The following is a 17,692-nucleotide window of genomic DNA, read 5'->3' on the forward strand; positions in this document are numbered from 1 at the left end:
CTTCAACTGACTGCCAAGATACGGCAGTAGTGTAAATGTCAAAGGGTCCCTGCTGTGGTGGCTCCCCACTTAGGAAGTTCATTACTGCAGTGTCCCCTCTGGAAAAATAAAATATCTATGACCATTATTATAACATAGTGATGGATAATTACATGTATCATATTTTTTCCATTGTGTGTTTTTCTTGCCCTTCCATTCATCAATAAGCCAATGCCGCAGGAAGGAAAAAAACATATACACAGAGGCATGTTCCTGTCGCTTAGTTACTCGGCAGCAGGTTGCCACAGAAACAGCCTCACAGTGGCTAAATGAGGAATGCTAATGCAGTGTTCCACACTCCTGCTGCAGTGGGCTCACTGTCTGGGCATCACACCCCACTGTCTATGCACAGCAGTCTGTGTGGGTGTATGTGTGTATGTGTGTGTGTGTGTGTGTGTGTGTATGCGTGTGCATTTGCGTGTGTGTGTGTGTGTGCTTGTTTGAGCATAGAGTTCTCTCCTCTAGTGTGGCAGGTAGCCTAGTGGTTAAGAGGGTTTGGCCAGTAACCAAAAGGTTGCTGGTTCAAATCCCAGAGCTGACTAGGTGAAAAAAACTGTCAATGTGCCCTTGCGCAAAGTACTTAACCCCAGTATCTCCTCTTAAGTCGCTCTGGGTAAGAGCATCTACTAAAATGTGAAAGAGGATATGGTGTAATGGACTTGGTGTGAGTGCTAAAGCTCTCTAACTACAGGTCAGATTACAGCTCTTGAGAATGTTTAAAGGGACCTCTAACACAATTGATGGAGTGCAGTCCTGCTTCTTACTCTACCCATTTGACTTGCTTTTTTCTCTCCAATTAGTCCTCATCATTAGATTTAACTTCTGTGGCTTCAAGCATAAAATACATTGTAGGCATGCGAAGGACTATGGACTGGTGCTTGTTGATTGATTTAGTCCAGTGACTCTCAGCCCTCCTACCATATAAGCCAATGGAATGTTTTGGGGCAGAACACACAGGAATGAGAAATCTTGGTCATAATATACTAGTTGGTTCATCAGTAGGAGTGAGGGTTCATCTGCAGACTCCCCTCAGAGAGAGTGTGTGTGTGTGTGTGTGTGTGTGTGTGTGTGTGTGTGTGTGTGTGTGTGTGTGTGTGTGTGTGTGTGTGTGTGTGTGTGTGTGTGTGTGTGTGTGTGTGTGTGTGTGTGTGTGTGTAGGGGTGGACACCATCCACTCTCTGGTCAATCATCCATTTCAAATTAGTCTGTGATGACAGAGTACTGTAGGATGAGAGGCTTTTAAAAATGACTGAGTTACTGTGCATGTAGCCATTAGTGGGTGATTGATGGGCCTTAAATGTTATTTTACTAAAGGCAATTGTTGTGATGTAGTTAATAATTGATGTTATTGTTATCCCTGTACTTGTGATTAATAATGATTAGGCTCAGATGACATTTATTTTCATAGATGATGAGAGATAGATGAAGATGAGCTTAGAGCATATCATGGAACAAGAGTGGTGTATATGTTGTGTGGTTAGACATGGTGTGTGGTTGGACATGGTGTGTGGTTAGACATGGTGTGTGGTTAGACATGGTGTGTGGTTAGACATGGTGTGTGGTTGGACATGGTGTGTGGTTAGCCATGGTGTGTGTTGGACATGTTGTGAGGTTAGACATGTTGTGTGGTTTAACATGGTGTGTGGTTGAACATGTGTGGTTAGACATGTTGTGTGGTTGGACATGGTGTGTGGTTAGACATGGTGTGTGGTTGGACATGTGTGATTAGACATGGTGTGTGGTTAGACATGGTGTGTGGTTGGACATGTCTGGTTAGACATGTTGTGTGGTTGAATATGGTGTGTGGTTAGACATGTTGTGTGGTTGGACATGGTGTGTGGTTGAACATTTGTGGTTATACATGTTGTGTGGTTGGACATGGTGTGTGGTTGGACATGGTGTGTGGTTGGACATGTTGTGTGGTTAGACATGGTGTGTGGTTAGACATGGTGTGTGGTTGTGCATCGTGTGTGGTTAGACATGGTGTCTGGTTAGACATGGTGTGTAGTTGTGCATGGTATGTGGTTGGACATGGTGTGTGGTTAGACATGGTGTGTGGTTGGACATGTGTGGTTAGACATGTTGTGTGGTTGGATATGGTGTGTGGTTAGACATGGTGTGTGGTTAGACATGGTGTGTGGTTGGACATGTCTGGTTAGACATGTTGTGTGGTTGGATATGGCGTGTGGTTAGAAATGTTGTGTGGTGGGATATGGTGTGTGGTTAGACATGTTGTGTGGTTGGACATGGTGTGTGGTTGAACATGTGTGGTTGGACATGTTGTGTGGTTAGACATGTTGTGTGGTTAGACATGGTGTGTGGTTAGACATGGTGTGTGGTTGGACATGGTGTGTGGTTAGCCATGGTGTGTGTTGGACATGTTGTGAGGTTAGACATGTTGTGTGGTTGAATATGGTGTGTGGTTAGACATGTTGTGTGGTTGGACATGGTGTGTGGTTGAACATTTGTGGTTATACATGTTGTGTGGTTGGACATGGTGTGTGGTTGGACATGGTGTGTGGTTGGACATGTTGTGTGGTTAGACATGGTGTGTGGTTAGACATGGTGTGTGGTTGTGCATGGTGTGTGGTTAGACATGGTGTCTGGTTAGACATGGTGTGTAGTTGTGCATGGTATGTGGTTGGACATGGTGTGTGGTTAGACATGGTGTGTGGTTGGACATGTGTGGTTAGACATGTTGTGTGGTTGGATATGGTGTGTGGTTAGACATGGTGTGTGGTTAGACATGGTGTGTGGTTGGACATGTCTGGTTAGACATGTTGTGTGGTTGGATATGGCGTGTGGTTAGAAATGTTGTGTGGTGGGATATGGTGTGTGGTTAGACATGTTGTGTGGTTGGACATGGTGTGTGGTTGAACATGTGTGGTTGGACATGTTGTGTGGTTAGACATGTTGTGTGGTTAGACATGGTGTGTGGTTAGACATGGTGTGTGGTTGGACATGGTGTGTGGTTAGACATGGTGTGTGGTTGGACATGGTGTGTGGTTAGCCATGGTGTGTGTTGGACATGTTGTGAGGTTAGACATGTTGTGTGGTTTAACATGGTGTGTGGTTGAACATGTGTGGTTAGACATGTTGTGTGGTTGGACATGGTGTGTGGTTAGACATGGTGTGTGGTTGGACATGGTGTGTGGTTAGCCATGGTGTGTGTTGGACATGTTGTGAGGTTAGACATGTTGTGTGGTTTAACATGGTGTGTGGTTGAACATGTGTGGTTAGACATGTTGTGTGGTTGGACATGGTGTGTGGTTAGACATGGTGTGTGCTTGAACATAGTGTGTGGTTAAACGTGTGGTTAGACATGTTGTGTTGTTAGACATGGTGTGTGGTTAGACATGGTGTGTGGTTAGACATGGTGTGTGGTTGAACATAGTGTGTGGTTAGACATATTGTGTGGTTAGACATGGTGTGTGGTTAGACATGGTGTGTGGTTAGACATGTTGTGTGGTTAGACATGGTGTGTGGTTGGACATGGTGTGTGGTTAGACATGGTGTGTGGTTAGACATGTTGTGTGGTTGGACATGGTGTGTGGTTGGACATGTGTGGTTAGACATGTTGTGTGGTTGGATATGGTGTGTGGTTAGACATGTTGTGTGGTTGGACATGGTGTGTGGTTAGACATGGTGTGTGGTTAGACATGTTGTGTGGTTAGACATGGTGTGTGGTTAGACATGGTGTGTGGTTGGACATGGTGTGTGGTTAGACATGGTGTGTGGTTGAACATAGTGTGTGGTTGAACATGTGTGGTTAGACATGTTGTGTGGTTAGACATGGTGTGTGGTTAGACATGGTGTGTGGTTAGACATGGTGTGTGGTTGGACATGGTGTGTGGTTAGACATGGTGTGTGGTTGAACATAGTGTGTGGTTGAACATGTGTGGTTAGACATGTTGTGTGGTTAGACATGGTGTGTGGTTTAACATGTGTGGTTAGACATGTTGTGTGGTTGGACATGGTGTGTGGTTAGACATGGTGTGTGGTTAGACATGGTGTGTGGTTGGACATGGTGTGTGGTTCGACATGGTGTGTGGTTGAACATGGTGTGTGGTTAGACATGGTGTGTGGTTGAACATTGTGTGTGGTTGAACATGGTGTGTGGTTAGACATGTTGTATGGTTGGACATGGTGGGTGGTTGAACATAGTGTGTGGTTGAACATGTGTGGTTAGACATGTTGTGTGGTTAAACATGTTGTGTGGTTAGACATGGTGTGTGGTTGGACAAGTTGTGTGGTTAGACATGTTGTGTGGTTTAACATGGTGTGTGGTTTAACATGTGTGGTTAGACATGTTGTGTGGTTGGACATGGTGTGTGGTTAGACATGGTGTGTGGTTAGACATGGTGTGTGGTTGGACATGGTGTGTGGTTCGACATGGTGTGTGGTTGAACATGGTGTGTGGTTAGACATGGTGTGTGGTTGAACATTGTGTGTGGTTGAACATGGTGTGTGGTTAGACATGTTGTATGGTTGGACATGGTGTGTGGTTGAACATATGTGGTTAGACATGTTGTGTGGTTAGACATGATGTGTGGTTATATATGGTGTGTGGTTAGACATGTTGTGTGGTTGGACATAGTGTGTGGTTGAACATGTGTGGTTAGACATGTTGTGTGGTTAGACATGGTGTGTGGTTAGACATGGTGTGTGGTTAGACATGGTGTGTGGTTGGACATGGTGTGTGGTTGAACATGGTGTGTGGTTAGACATGGTGTGTGGTTGAACATGGTGTGTGGTTAGACATGTTGTGTGGTTGGACATGGTGTTTGGTTAGACATGTTGTGTGGTGAACATGGTGTGTGGTTAGCCATGGTGTGTGGTTGGACATGGTGTGTGGTTAGACATGGTGTGTGGTTAGACATGTTGTGTGGTTAGACATGCTGTGTGGTTGGACATGGTGTGTGGTTAGACATGTTTTGTGGTTGGACATTTGTGGTTAGACATGGTGTGTGGTAAGACATGGTGTGTGGTTGGACATGGTGTGTGGTTAGACATGGTGTGTGGTTGGACATGTTGTGTGGTTAGACATGTTGTGTGGTTTAACACTGTGTGTGGTTGGACATGGTGTGTGGTTAGACATGTTGTGCGGTTGGACATGGTGTGTGATTAGACATGTTGTGTGGTTGGACATGGTATGTGGTTAAACATGTTTTGTGGTTAGACATGGTGTGTGGTTGGACATGGTGTGTGGTTAGACATGTTGTGTGGTTAGACATTAGACATGTTGTGTGGTTAAACATGTTGTGTGGTTAGACATGGTGTGTGGTTGGACATGTTGTGTGGTTAGACATGTTGCGTGGTTTAACATGGTGTGTGGTTTAACATGTGTGGTTAGACATGTTGTGTGGTTGGCCATGGTGTGTGGTTAGACATGGTGTGTGGTTAGACATGGTGTGTGGTTGGACATGGTGTGTGGTTAGACATGGTGTGTGGTTGAACATTGTGTGTGGTTGAACATGGTGTGTGGTTAGACATGTTGTATGGTTGGACATGGTGTGTGGTTGAACATGGTGTGTGGTTTAACATGTGTGGTTAGACATGTTGTGTGGTTGGACATGGTGTGTGGTTAGACATGGTGTGTGGTTAGACATGGTGTGTGGTTGGACATGGTGTGTGGTTAGACATGGTGTGTGGTTGAACGTGGTGTGTGGTTAGACATGTTGTATGGTTGGACATGGTGTGTGGTTGAACATATGTGGTTAGACATGGTGTGTGGTTAGACATGGTGTGTGGTTGAACATAGTGTGTGGTTGGACATGTGTGGTTAGACATGTTGTGTGGTTAGACATGGTGTTTGGTTAGACATGGTGTGTGGCTAGACATGGTGTGTGGTTAGACATGGTGTGTGGTTGAACATGTTGTGTGGTTGGACATGGTGTGTGGTTGGACATGGTGTGTGGTTAGACATGGTGTGTGGTTAGACATGTTGTGTGGTTAGACATGTTTTGTGGTTGGACATGGTGTGTGGTTAGACATGTTGTGTGGTTGGACATGTGTGGTTAGACATGGTGTGTGGTTAGACATGGTGTGTGGTTGGACATGTGTGGTTAGACATGTTGTGTGGTTGGATATGGTGTGTGGTTAGACATGGTGTGTGGTTAGACATGGTGTGTGGTTGGACATGTCTGGTTAGACATGTTGTGTGGTTGGATATGGTGTGTGGTTAGAAATGTTGCGTGGTTGGATATGGTGTTTGGTTAGACATGTTGTGTGGTTGGACATGGTGTGTGGTTAGACATGTTGTGCGGTTGGACATGGTGTGTGATTAGACATGTTATGTGGTTGGACATGCTGTGTGGTTAAACATGTTGTGCGTTTAGACATGTTGTGTGGTTGGACATGGTGTGTGGTTGGACATGGTGTGTGATTAGACATGTTATGTGGTTGGACATGCTGTGTGGTTAAACATGTTGTGTGTTTAGACATGTTGTGTGGTTGGACATGGTGTGTGGTTGGACATGGTGTGTGGTTAGACATGGTTTGTGGTTAGACATGTTGTGCGGTTGGACAGTACTCAATCTTATACTGTATGTAATGTGCTTACTCATAGGCTTGATTCTGTGTAAATGCCTACATGTTCAGCTTGTATGCAATATGACACTGTAGTGGACACTGGTTTGCAGACCTGTGTGTTTGTACACTCAGTGTATGTGCCTGGGTTTCAGATACTGTCTATATGCCTTCATAAGTAGCATAAGACACTAGTAGGACTAACCAGGATCACTAATAGGTGCTGACGTGTGTGTGTATGTGCCTGTGTTGCAAAGTTCTTCCGATTTCTACAGATGCCTTTATAGGTACCATGCACAGTAATAACTGGGTGTCACTGTTGACCATATATTATACTGTAGGTCTATGGATGCTGACTTGTGTTATGTGCCTATGTTGCAGATAACCAGTTCAGAATGTCCATCCTGGAGCGCCTGGAGCAGATGGAGAGACGGATGGCAGAGATGGCCTCCCATCACCAGCAGGGCAGCGGAGGAAGTGCAGGAGCAGGAGGAGGAGCAGGAGGTGGAGGAGGAGGAGGTAGTGGTGGTAACAACAGCCAGACACAGGTAAGGTACATCATACTATAGGAAATGTGCTATTTAATTTGATGTACTGTATTTGGTAGATATTTGGCTTACAGAGGATTACATGGAAAAAACATACTCTGTATTTCTGTTTGAGAAGTCAGGTGTTGTAAACTGTTGGCATTGTATTTGAATGTAACACTTGTTGTGTTTATGTGTGTTGTCAGTGTGTGTCAGGGCAGGGTCAGGCGGGCAGCAGCTTTGAGAGCCGTGTGGTGGTGGTGTGTGAGAAGATGATGAACCGGGCCTGCTGGGCCAAGTCCAAACACCTGATCCACTCCAAGACCTTCAGGGGCATGACCCTGCTTCACCTGGCCGCTGGGCAGGGCTACGCCACCCTCATCCAGACACTCATCAAGTGGCGGTGAGTGAGAACTTCAGAAGCCTCTTATTGACTGGTGTAATGTAATGTTAATATACCGTACAGAGAGACCCTAGGACCTAGGAATATCTATTATGGAACTAGTTTAGGACCAGAAAATAATGTATTAAAAAGTTGTCAATAAAGCACAAATCTATCTATTTTATCCAGAGTTTAGTCTAAGAGTCTAACAGTGTTCTTCTCTATCCCCCACCAGCACCAAGCATGCAGACAGCATTGACCTGGAGCTGGAGGTGGACCCACTCAATGTGGACCACTTCTCCTGCACCCCTCTGGTAAGATAGCTTTATCTCATGAAAGCACTGCAGGGGTCTTCCATAAAGCCTCCCATAATGTTTTTCATAAAGAATTCACTTGGAAGTTGAACTTTTCCAAGAATGTAAAGTTTCTAGAGCCATCCCTCGGTGTCCATTGACCTGCTACCTCTGACCTGTGCCCCTGCTGTGTACTCTGTAGATGTGGGCGTGTGCCCTGGGTCACCTGGAAGCGGCAGTGGTCCTGTATAAGTGGGACCGACGGGCCCTGGCCATCCCTGACTCTCTGGGACGCCTGCCCCTGTCCATCGCCCGCTCCCGCGGCCACACCAAGCTGGCCGAGTGTCTGGAGCAGCTGCAGAGAGAGGAACAGCAGCCCCCTGCACCTCTGCCCCCCACCACGCGCATGTCCTTCTCCCCCACCCCCCACGATGCTCCCACCTCAGACAGCTGGATGGTCACATGGGCCAGCGACGGCGTGATGGCGCCCGGCGGAAAGAAAGGCGGCACCGCCACAACCACCACTACCTCCACCACCTCCACCAACCTCAACCCAGGTCAATGCAGACTGAAGGAGAGGGAGGCCCCACACTGGTATCAGTGGGGGAAAGGGGCAATGGAAAATACCTTTAGACAACAAAGTTGTGTTGATACAGTTTGCTTAAATGGCTCTAAAATAGTATCTTGTAACCCTTCTGCAGACTTGAGAAGGCCGAGATCCGAGCCCTCCAACTACTACAGCAGTGAGTGCCAGCGAGACCTTCCCTTGGCCAAGAAACACAAGCCCAACCCGGAGCTGTTCCAGGCCAGACCCGACAAGGCCATGTCTGTCCCGCTGAGCCTGGAGCAACAGCAGCTCCACAAGCTGTCCTTCAGCACCAAGAGCCCGTCCCCTGAGGGCCTCAGCCCAGACAAAAGGCTCTCGTGTGGGGGAAGCTCTGGAGGAGCAGGTGTAGCCAAGTGGAGCTCTAGAGAGGGTTTCTCCAGCAGGGGCTTAGGCAGAAAGGGTTCAGGGGACTCTGGGGGCAGCAGCCTGGGGAAGGAGAAGCTGGCTAGCAGGCTGAGACAGAGGGAACAGCTGGGGAACATGCTGGTGATGGCTGAGAGAGAGATGGTGGACACTGAGCTGTTTTCCTACAGAGAACACCTGGAGAACCAGGACTGTATGACGCAGATGGACGACCTGCAGGTCAGTAAACTCACCCTACTCTCCACTGTCTCTTTATTCAAGTCTACTCTTTATCATACGTTTGCTAGAGATAGTTACTGTACTTTTTACCATGTCTTTAGTGAAGACTGTTACTCTACTGTTTACCACTCACTCCACTGCCAACCCTGTTCATCCGCCTGCTCATTGCACTTACATTCACACTAGTTTACCAGACCACCATATCTGTAGCATGTCATAGTTGTAACATCAAGTCTATCAATCCCGACTGTCAGTTAATGAACATGACAAGAAGATTGAAAGTGACCACCTGCAGCTCTGTTGGGCCATGCCACTGGACGCCCTGACGTGTGAAGTCAACACACACACACACACACACACACACACAGAACCTAGGCCTCCCTGGCAGTGCGTGGACCTCCATCACCACATAATAAACTCCATCCATTGATCGGCTCTCACATCCATCACAGTCACACTGCTACTGAGGCTGAGCCTGGGAGATGAGGGGGAGGACAGCACAGCAATAACAATAACAATTATTGTGATCGTTATGATCATAATCATTCTAAACGTCATTGTCTTGACATGGATCATGTTTAATGTTCATTGAATTCTCACACTCAACACTCATAATGTGGAAACATCTCAGACAATGAAAATAAGAATGTTGCACAATAACCAAAAAGCAGAGTTTACAAGAAAATAGGCAATGACATGACAATGTGCTAAGTGTGTGATCTATAGTATACTCAATCCTGGGTGATTCTCCCCCTGCAGGACAACATGATGACTCTGGCAGAGCATATCATTGAGGCGACCCCAGAGAGAATCAAGAGGGAGGACTTTGTGGCCCTGGATGGAGTGCCCCTGGACAGTGCTGGGGTCAGCAACACCATGAGCTGGTTGGCCAGTTACCTCGGAGACGTGGAGCAGCTTCCTAGCATCATACAGCTACGGTGAGCAACACAACAGAGACGCACTCTGGACTGAATGTGATCTAGGTCTGGTTTCCTGTACGCAAATTAAGCTTATACCATGTCTAATGTGCAACGGAGAATTTGTAGGCTTAATTCTGATCTGGGAATCTGACCCTAAATGTTTTACAAAATATTTTCTGTGCTTGACATAGCAGTAGTCTATTGGAACTACACTGAACAGAAATATAAATGCAACATGTAAAGTGTGTCCCATGTTTCATGAGCTGAAATAAAAAATCCCAGAAATGTTCCTTATGCACAAAAAGCTTATTTCTCTCAAATTTTGAGCACAAATTTGTACATCTCTGTTAGTGAGCATATCTCATTTGCCAAGATAATCCATCCACCTGGCACCTGGCAAGAAAATGATTAAACAGCATGATCATTACACAGGTGCACCTTGTGCTGGGAACAATAGAAGGCCACTTTAAAATGTGCAGTTTTGTCACACAACACAATGCCACAGATGTCTCAAGTTTTGAGGGAGCGTGCAATTGGCATGCTGACTGCAGGAATGTTCACCAGAGCTGTTGCCAGATCATTTTCTTTTCCTTTCTCTGCCGTAAGCTGCCTCCAACGTCGTTTTAGAGAATTTGGCAATACGTCAAACTGGCCTCACAACCGCAGACCACGTGTAACCACGCTACCTCAAGACCTCCAAATGCTGAGGAGTATTTCTGTCTGTAATAAAGCCCTTTTTTGGGGGGAAACTTATTCTGATTGGCAAGGCCTGGCTCCCCAGTGGGTGGCTGTACCTCTTCCCAGTCATGTGAAATCCATAGATTAGGGCCTAATTAATGTATTCTCAGTAAAATCTTAGAAATTGTTGCATGTTGCATTTTATATTTTTGTTCAGTATATATCTTCAGATAACAACACTTAGCTGACTACTTTTTAAACTGTCACCATCCCCTGCTCCTCCCTGGCTCTCTCCCCTTCCAGATCTCTGTACAGTGATCCTCTGACTCCATCCTCCAGCCCCAGCCCAGGGGGGTCTCCCCTGAGGGAGGGGTCCATGGAGAGGCCCACCCTGCCCTCCCCGGCCGACTGGAGCGAGTTCCTCCAGGCCTCTAACAACAAGGTGGAAAGAGACTTGGCCCAGCTCACCCTGTCCGACCCCGAGCAGAGGGAGCTGTACGAGGCCGCCCGTCTCGTCCAAACTGCCTTCCGCAAGTACAAGGTACAGGCCGGGGTGAGGTACCACACACAGTAACAAACCTGCTGTACAAAACAATGTACAGCAACGTTATTAGGACTTCCACTCTATTTTGATGTGGTGTTGACCTTAATGTTATCAGGTGAAATGTCAAGTTATGAATGGGTCCCTTGAATCTGGAAAGGTGAACAAAACTACATCCTGGTCTGTGTCCAAGTGTTCTGAGTGCACAAGACACTATCTATGCTCACCCAGTAATCATCAATGGATTATGTTAATAGGTTAATTAACCCTCATATGTTATCCCATCTTTCTTTCTCTGTATCTGTCTCAGTAAGACACACTCAAACTATGTGGTCCCTGTGGTTTCAGCATGGGCAAAGTTTGCTTCGAGCAGAGCATGGCCTTGCATTAAGGAATGACTGCACTGCTCCGTCTTCCCTGCTCCCTCTAATCTCTCTCTCTCTGTCCCTCTCTTTCTCTTTCCCTCTCTCTCTTACTCTTTAAATAATGTGTGTGGTGCCCGCTGCTGCCTGTCCTTAACCAGCTCCACACACCCCGCCCAGCCTCACTTCGCCCCCACCTGCCCCACTTCCTCACCTTGCTACCTATCCCCCATAGCTAGCTTTAATGACTTTCCACGTCTCAAACTGTTCGCTGTCGTTCACAGTCATCTGTTCTACCCCTCTGCCAGCTGAGACTGGGGAGGAGAGCAACACTGGGCTGGCACCACCAGCTACCTCTCTCCTCTCCCAGCCCAGGATGGAGCCTCTCCCCCAGCGTCCTCAACCCCAGGTCCTCTGTCTGTCCTCCAGACAACCAGGGCCCTGGGCCCAGGAAGAGACCTCAGGGAGCAGTGGCCCTCTATAATAGACTACTACACCACTTCCAATACTCTGACCTCTGACTTCTCCTACTCTACTCTCTCACAGGGACGCCCATTCAGAGAGCAACAGGAAGTAGCTGCGGCAGTCATTCAGCGTTGTTACAAGAAATACAAACAGGTAAGCTGGGCACAGGCAGCCCCTTACAACACACATGGAGATGTGTTGTCCATATTCCATGACCTTACAGATACTGGTTAGATCCAGGACAGATTGTAATACATTAATTAGGGACTTTTAGACAAGCGTTTCACTTTATTCAGTTTAGTCCATTTTTCTAGGCTCAGGCTGATCCTTGTTCATGCCTGTTTGTGATTCACAATCTCACCTTTGCTTTGTTTACAAGCTAACATGGATAGCCTTGAAGGTAACATCTTTTCACTGTCTTTCATTTTTTAATTGTTATTTTTGTCAAAAAGTTTTAGGGTTTAAAATGGCACTCCTTGATAAGAGTCACTAGAGACTCAAAGCCACCAGAGGGCAGAACACATGTCAAACTTTGCTTGTTTTTTTGACCATCTCAGATGATGCAACAATGCTACCTAGCTTCACTTGATTATCACACTTGACTTGGTTATATTGATACTCATAACCTACATCAGCACCTTTCCTAAGTCCAGTAATATTGCCTGATTCACACTCTAGGGCCGACATAAACCCTATTAGGTTGGCTAGTCTATTTTCCTTTCCAGCACGGTTCCAGCAACTATAGTGAATGCCTAACCAGGTCAGCCTAGTTTGGCTTGGTTTGGTTTGGCCATATAGTATGAATCAGACAATATATGTGTGCATTTGAGGCCATCGTTTGGGTCTTCCCAACCCCCTGTTCCTGACTCTGTATATCCTCCTGTCTCTGGTCCTTTTTGTGGCAGTATGCACTTTATAAGAAGATGACGCAGGCCGCCATTCTTATCCAGAGTAAGTTCCGCAGCTACCAGGAGCAGAAGAAGTTTCAGCAAAGCAGGCGGGCGGCCGTGCTGATCCAGCAGTACTACCGCGGCTACAAGGAGTTTGGCAGGCTCAGGCTCCACCGGCAAGGAGCCGCAGCTGCCCTGGTGCAACACAAACTCAGGTATGTATACACAGTGACATGCTCTGATGAATGCACACAACACACGCCCAGGAAGCTAAACACACACATCAACACACACACACTCACACACAAAGTAGCTACCACTCACACTGACACACAGCAGCACAAGTAGCTAAATGCACTGACACACACACACACACACACACACATTCAGCAACACACACTGACACGTACAGGAGGCTCATTACAGGATAGTTATGCTCTTCTCCACTTGACCTTGCAGACTTCCCTTGGGGAAATCCATTTGTAAGGGATGATCAACTGCAGTCCCATTTGCAGTCCCCAGGGTCATGGTGTCCTCCTGTGCTCATGCATAAATGATTTAGATTTTAAACATACAAGGACTGTGCACATGTGTATATATTGATGAAGACACTACGGCTGTGTTTACACAGACAGCCCAATTAGTATATTTTTGTACACTAATTGGTCTTTTGACCATTCACATCAGTTCTTTTCACACCCAATATATTTCAAAGCTGTTCTGATTAGTCAAAAGACCAATTAGTTAAAAAAGGATTGGAGAGGACAGTACCCATGCTATACAGAATCTCCAAAATAAAGTTTAAAAGCATGGTTGAATTTGAGAACTAGACTAGCTACACACAACCACAGTGTATTTTGTTTACTGTGGACCCTCTAAAAAGCCAGTGTTCCCTCTTGTCTTTGTGTTGTAGAAGTAGTCTGCTCTCTAAGAGGCAGGATCAGGCTGCCAGAAAGATCATGAGGTTTCTACGCCGCTGCCGCCACAGGTAAGCCCCGCCCACAACACTAACTCTTTAAAAAAAATAGGTTTGTTATATTCACACACAAACACACAGCCATTCAGCGTAGGGATTTGCTAGATATATGAAGGGTTTACTACACGTTAGATGGCAAGAATGAGTATGCACAGATCTGATAAGACAAGTTCTCTGTTTTCATGTCTCTATTTTATTTATTTTTTGGACGATACAAAAGGTTGGGGGGTTATATACAACACTTCAGAGACCCCCCTCCTATCCTATCCTCTCTCCTCTCCTCACCCCCCTCCTCTCCTCGCCCCCTACTCTCTTCTCCTCGCACCCCTACTCTCTTCTTGCCCCCCTACTCTCTTCTTGCCCCCTACTCTCCTCGCCCTCTCCTCTCCTCGCCCACTCCTCTTTTCTCCTCCTCCCCTCCCCTCCTCTCTTCTCCTCGTCCCCTTCTCTCTTCTCCTCGCCCCCTACTCTCTTCTCCCCACCCCCCTACTCTCTTCTCCTCGCCCCCTACTCTCTTCTCCTCGCCCCCTACTCTCTTCTCCCCACCCCCCTACTCTCTTTCCTCGCCTCCTACTTTCTTTTCCTCGCCCCCTACTCTCTTTTCCTCACCCCCTACTCTCTTTTCCTCGCCCCTACTCTCTTTTCCTCGCCCCTACTCTCTTTTCCTCACCCCCTACTCTCTTTTCCTTGCCCCCTACTCTCTTTTCCTCGCCCCTACTCTCTTTCCTCGCCCCTACTCTCTTTTCCTCACCCCTACTCTCTTTCCTCGCCCCTACTCTCTTTCCCTCGTCCCTACTCTCTTTTTCTCGCCCCTACTCTCTTCTCCTCGCCCCCAACTCTCTTTTCCTCACCCCTACTCTCTTTTCCTCGCCCCCTACTCTCTCTTCCTCACCCCCCCACTCTCCTCTCCTCGCTCCCCTAACCTCCTCTCCCCGCCCCCCTACTCTCTTCTCCTCGCACCCCTAATCTCTTTTCCTCGCCCCTACTCTGTTTTCCTCACCCCTACTCTCTTTTCCTCACCCCTACTCTCTTTTCCTCGCCCCCCTACTCTCTTTTCCTCGCCCCCTACTCTCTTTCCCTCTCACCCCCACTCTCCTCTCCTCGCTCCCCTAACCTCCTCTCCCCGCCCCCCCTACTCTCTTTTCCTCGCCCCTACTCTCTTTTCCTCACCCCTACTCTCTTTTCCTCACCCCTACTCTCTTTTCCTCACCCCCCTACTCTCTTTTCCTCGCCCCCTACTCTCTTTTCCTCACCCCCCCCACTCTCCTCTCCTCGCTCCCCTAACCTCCTCTCCCCGCCCCACTACTCTCTTCTCCTCGCACCCCTACTCTCTTTTCCTCGCCCCTACTCTCTTCTCCTCGCCCCTACTCCCTTTGCCTCACCCCTACTCTCTTTCCCTCGCCCCTATTCTCTTTTTCTCGCACCTACTCTCTTTTCCTCGCCCCTACTCTCTTTTCCTCGCCCCTACTCTCTTCTCCTCGCCCCAACTCTCTTTGCCTCGCCCCTACTCTCTTTTCCTCGCCCCCTACTCTCTCTTCCTCACCCCCCACTCTCCTCTCCTCGCTCCCCTAACCTCCTCTCCCCGCCCCCCTACTCTCTTCTCCTCGCACCCCTAATCTCTTTTCCTCGCCCCTACTCTCTTTTCCTCACCCCTACTCTCTTTTCCTCACCCCTACTCTCTTTTCCTCACCCCCCTACTCTCTTTTCCTCGCCCCCTACTCTCTTTTCCTCACCTCCCCACTCTCCTCTCCTCGCTCCCCTAACCTCCTCTCCCCGCCCCACTACTCTCTTCTCCTCGCACCCCTACTCTCTTTTCCTCGCCCCTACTCTCTTTTCCTCGCCCCTACTCTCTTCTCCTCGCCCCCAACTCTCTTTTCCTCACCCCCTACTCTCTCTTCCTCACCCCCCCACTCTCCTCTCCTCGCTTCCCTAACCTCCTCTCCCCGCCCCCCCTACTCTTCTCCTCGCCCACCTTCCTTTCCTCACAGTTCCTACTTGTGCTAATAGCTGTCTGGTATTGTTTTGCTGTTTATGCGAAGCCCCTTGATGGACCATAGACTGTTCAAGCGGGTGAGTGCAGCCTCAGCAACTCAGTTCGTGCTTCTCTCTCTTCCCTGTCCACACTGTATATCTCTGCCTCTCTCTCTCTATCTCTCTCTCTCTCTAACAATAGTTTTATCTGCTGGGTCGTTGTCTTCATCCACTCTTTCTCTCTCCCCCGTTTTCCTCTATCTTTCGCTTTTCTCCATCCATCTCTCCCTTCCTCTCTCTCTCTCGCTGTCTTCCTCCCTCTATCTTGTCCATCACTGTTGCTTGATGCCTGCTTGCATGAAGGCTGCCTACCGGAGCCACAGGTGGACTGACTGAGAAGCTCAAACTCAGATCAAATGTAACTTTACTCTTACTAAACTAACCAATGCTTATGAATGACTATGTCACCGTAACACTTAACAGGCACCTCTTTCTCCCCTCTGGAAATGATTTTATTTTCATTATTACATGTTTTGTTTTGTGTGGTTATGAAGATGCCTATTCGCATCATGTTTACTATGTTGCATGACTGGTGACACCTCTATGGGCCTTGCTCTTTAAAATGTACCCCCAGGCATGCTATGGGACGGATGTTCTCTCTCAAACAGCTGCGCCCCACATGACACAGTAGAGGGGGTTATGACCCCCCTTGGGTTTTGTTTACTCAAAATGTCAAAGCTCCTCTAGGCATTTCATTGGGAGCTCTCACTAGTTCAGGGCTGCTTCAAATACACATGCATCATCACTGAAAATATTATAGAAATTCCTCATGGGTACAAACTGTGTGTCTGTCTGACTACTCTTCCAGAAAGACTTTGGGCATATTGACAAAAATACCTATATGACAGTTCTCATCAGCCTCATCATCTGTATGAGTCACAGACACTGTAGTTCATCTTCTGAGACAATGGCAGACACTCAATGGCAGACACTCATATCCATATAGTTTTTGCCTAAAGTTACCATCTGTTTTATGTAACCATACCAAATGTAACATATCATACTAAATGGAGTGTCTCAGATTTACATACAGAATAATAGGAAATGCTCTGAGACCGGGTTGGGGTATGTTATACTGTAGAATATGGGTCACTGTGCTCTGAGAGCAGGTGAGGTAGATATAGTACTATAAAGATGTGATAGCATGCATGTTTGACATGATCTGGGTTACAGTGATGTGATAGCACATGCAGGTCATAGTCACACTAGCAGTACAACACAAACAATGGGAAGTCCCCTCTACCTCCAGGGAGTTAGAACAGCAGGAGGTGTACCAGTAATGGATTCACACCTCAGGGGAACAACATCTCAGACTGAGAGGAAGAGGAAATAGCACAGTGAAAAACACTAAACCTACATATACAGCACTGTGGTGGCTCACTACTAAGCTCAGTGATACCAGGTAAAGGACATTGGGGTTATATACAGTGGGGCAAAAAAGTATTTAGTCATCCACCAATTGTGCAAGTTCTCCAACTTAAAAAGATGAGAGAGGCCTGTAATTTTCATCATAGGTACACTTCAACTATGACAAAATGAGGAAAGAAAATCCAGAAAATCACATTGTAGGATTTGTAATGAATTTAATTGCAAATTATGGTGGAAAATAAGTATTTGGTCACCTACAAACAAGATTTCTGGCTCTCACAGACCTGTAACTTCTTCTTTAAGAGGCTCCTCTGTCCTCCACTCGCTACCTGTATTAATGGCACCTGTTTGAACTTGTTATCAGTATAAAAGACACCTGTCCACAACCTCAAACAGCCACACTCCAAACTCCACTATGGCCAAGACCAAAGAGCTGTCAAAGGACACCAGAAACAAAATTGTAGACCTGCACCAGGCTGGGAAGACTGAATCTGCAATAGGTA

General features: G+C 47.1%; 1 protein-coding gene across 5 annotated transcripts in view; it reads left to right on the forward strand.

Annotated features, from left to right (window-relative positions):
- Window positions 1-17,692, forward strand: part of LOC109907027 (calmodulin-binding transcription activator 1) — a 642,956-nt gene that overhangs the window by 616,378 nt on the left and 8,886 nt on the right. For 4 of the 5 annotated variants that reach the window (XM_031794415.1, XM_031794413.1, XM_031794416.1 and 1 more), the window contains 12 exons: window positions 6,949-7,115; window positions 7,301-7,497; window positions 7,712-7,790; window positions 7,972-8,326; window positions 8,471-8,958; window positions 9,718-9,896; window positions 10,860-11,097; window positions 12,006-12,077; window positions 12,304-12,324; window positions 12,830-13,029; window positions 13,728-13,802; window positions 15,830-15,860. In XM_031794415.1, the coding sequence (XP_031650275.1) occupies window positions 6,949-7,115; window positions 7,301-7,497; window positions 7,712-7,790; window positions 7,972-8,326; window positions 8,471-8,958; window positions 9,718-9,896; window positions 10,860-11,097; window positions 12,006-12,077; window positions 12,304-12,324; window positions 12,830-13,029; window positions 13,728-13,802; window positions 15,830-15,860 (2,102 nt within the window). The remainder of the gene's footprint in view (window positions 1-6,948; window positions 7,116-7,300; window positions 7,498-7,711; window positions 7,791-7,971; window positions 8,327-8,470; window positions 8,959-9,717; window positions 9,897-10,859; window positions 11,098-12,005; window positions 12,078-12,303; window positions 12,325-12,829; window positions 13,030-13,727; window positions 13,803-15,829; window positions 15,861-17,692) is intronic. The other variant, XM_031794414.1, reaches the window with a different exon arrangement.

Source organism: Oncorhynchus kisutch, linkage group LG17 (assembly GCF_002021735.2).
Source record: "Oncorhynchus kisutch isolate 150728-3 linkage group LG17, Okis_V2, whole genome shotgun sequence".
Taxonomy (NCBI): domain Eukaryota; kingdom Metazoa; phylum Chordata; class Actinopteri; order Salmoniformes; family Salmonidae; genus Oncorhynchus; species Oncorhynchus kisutch.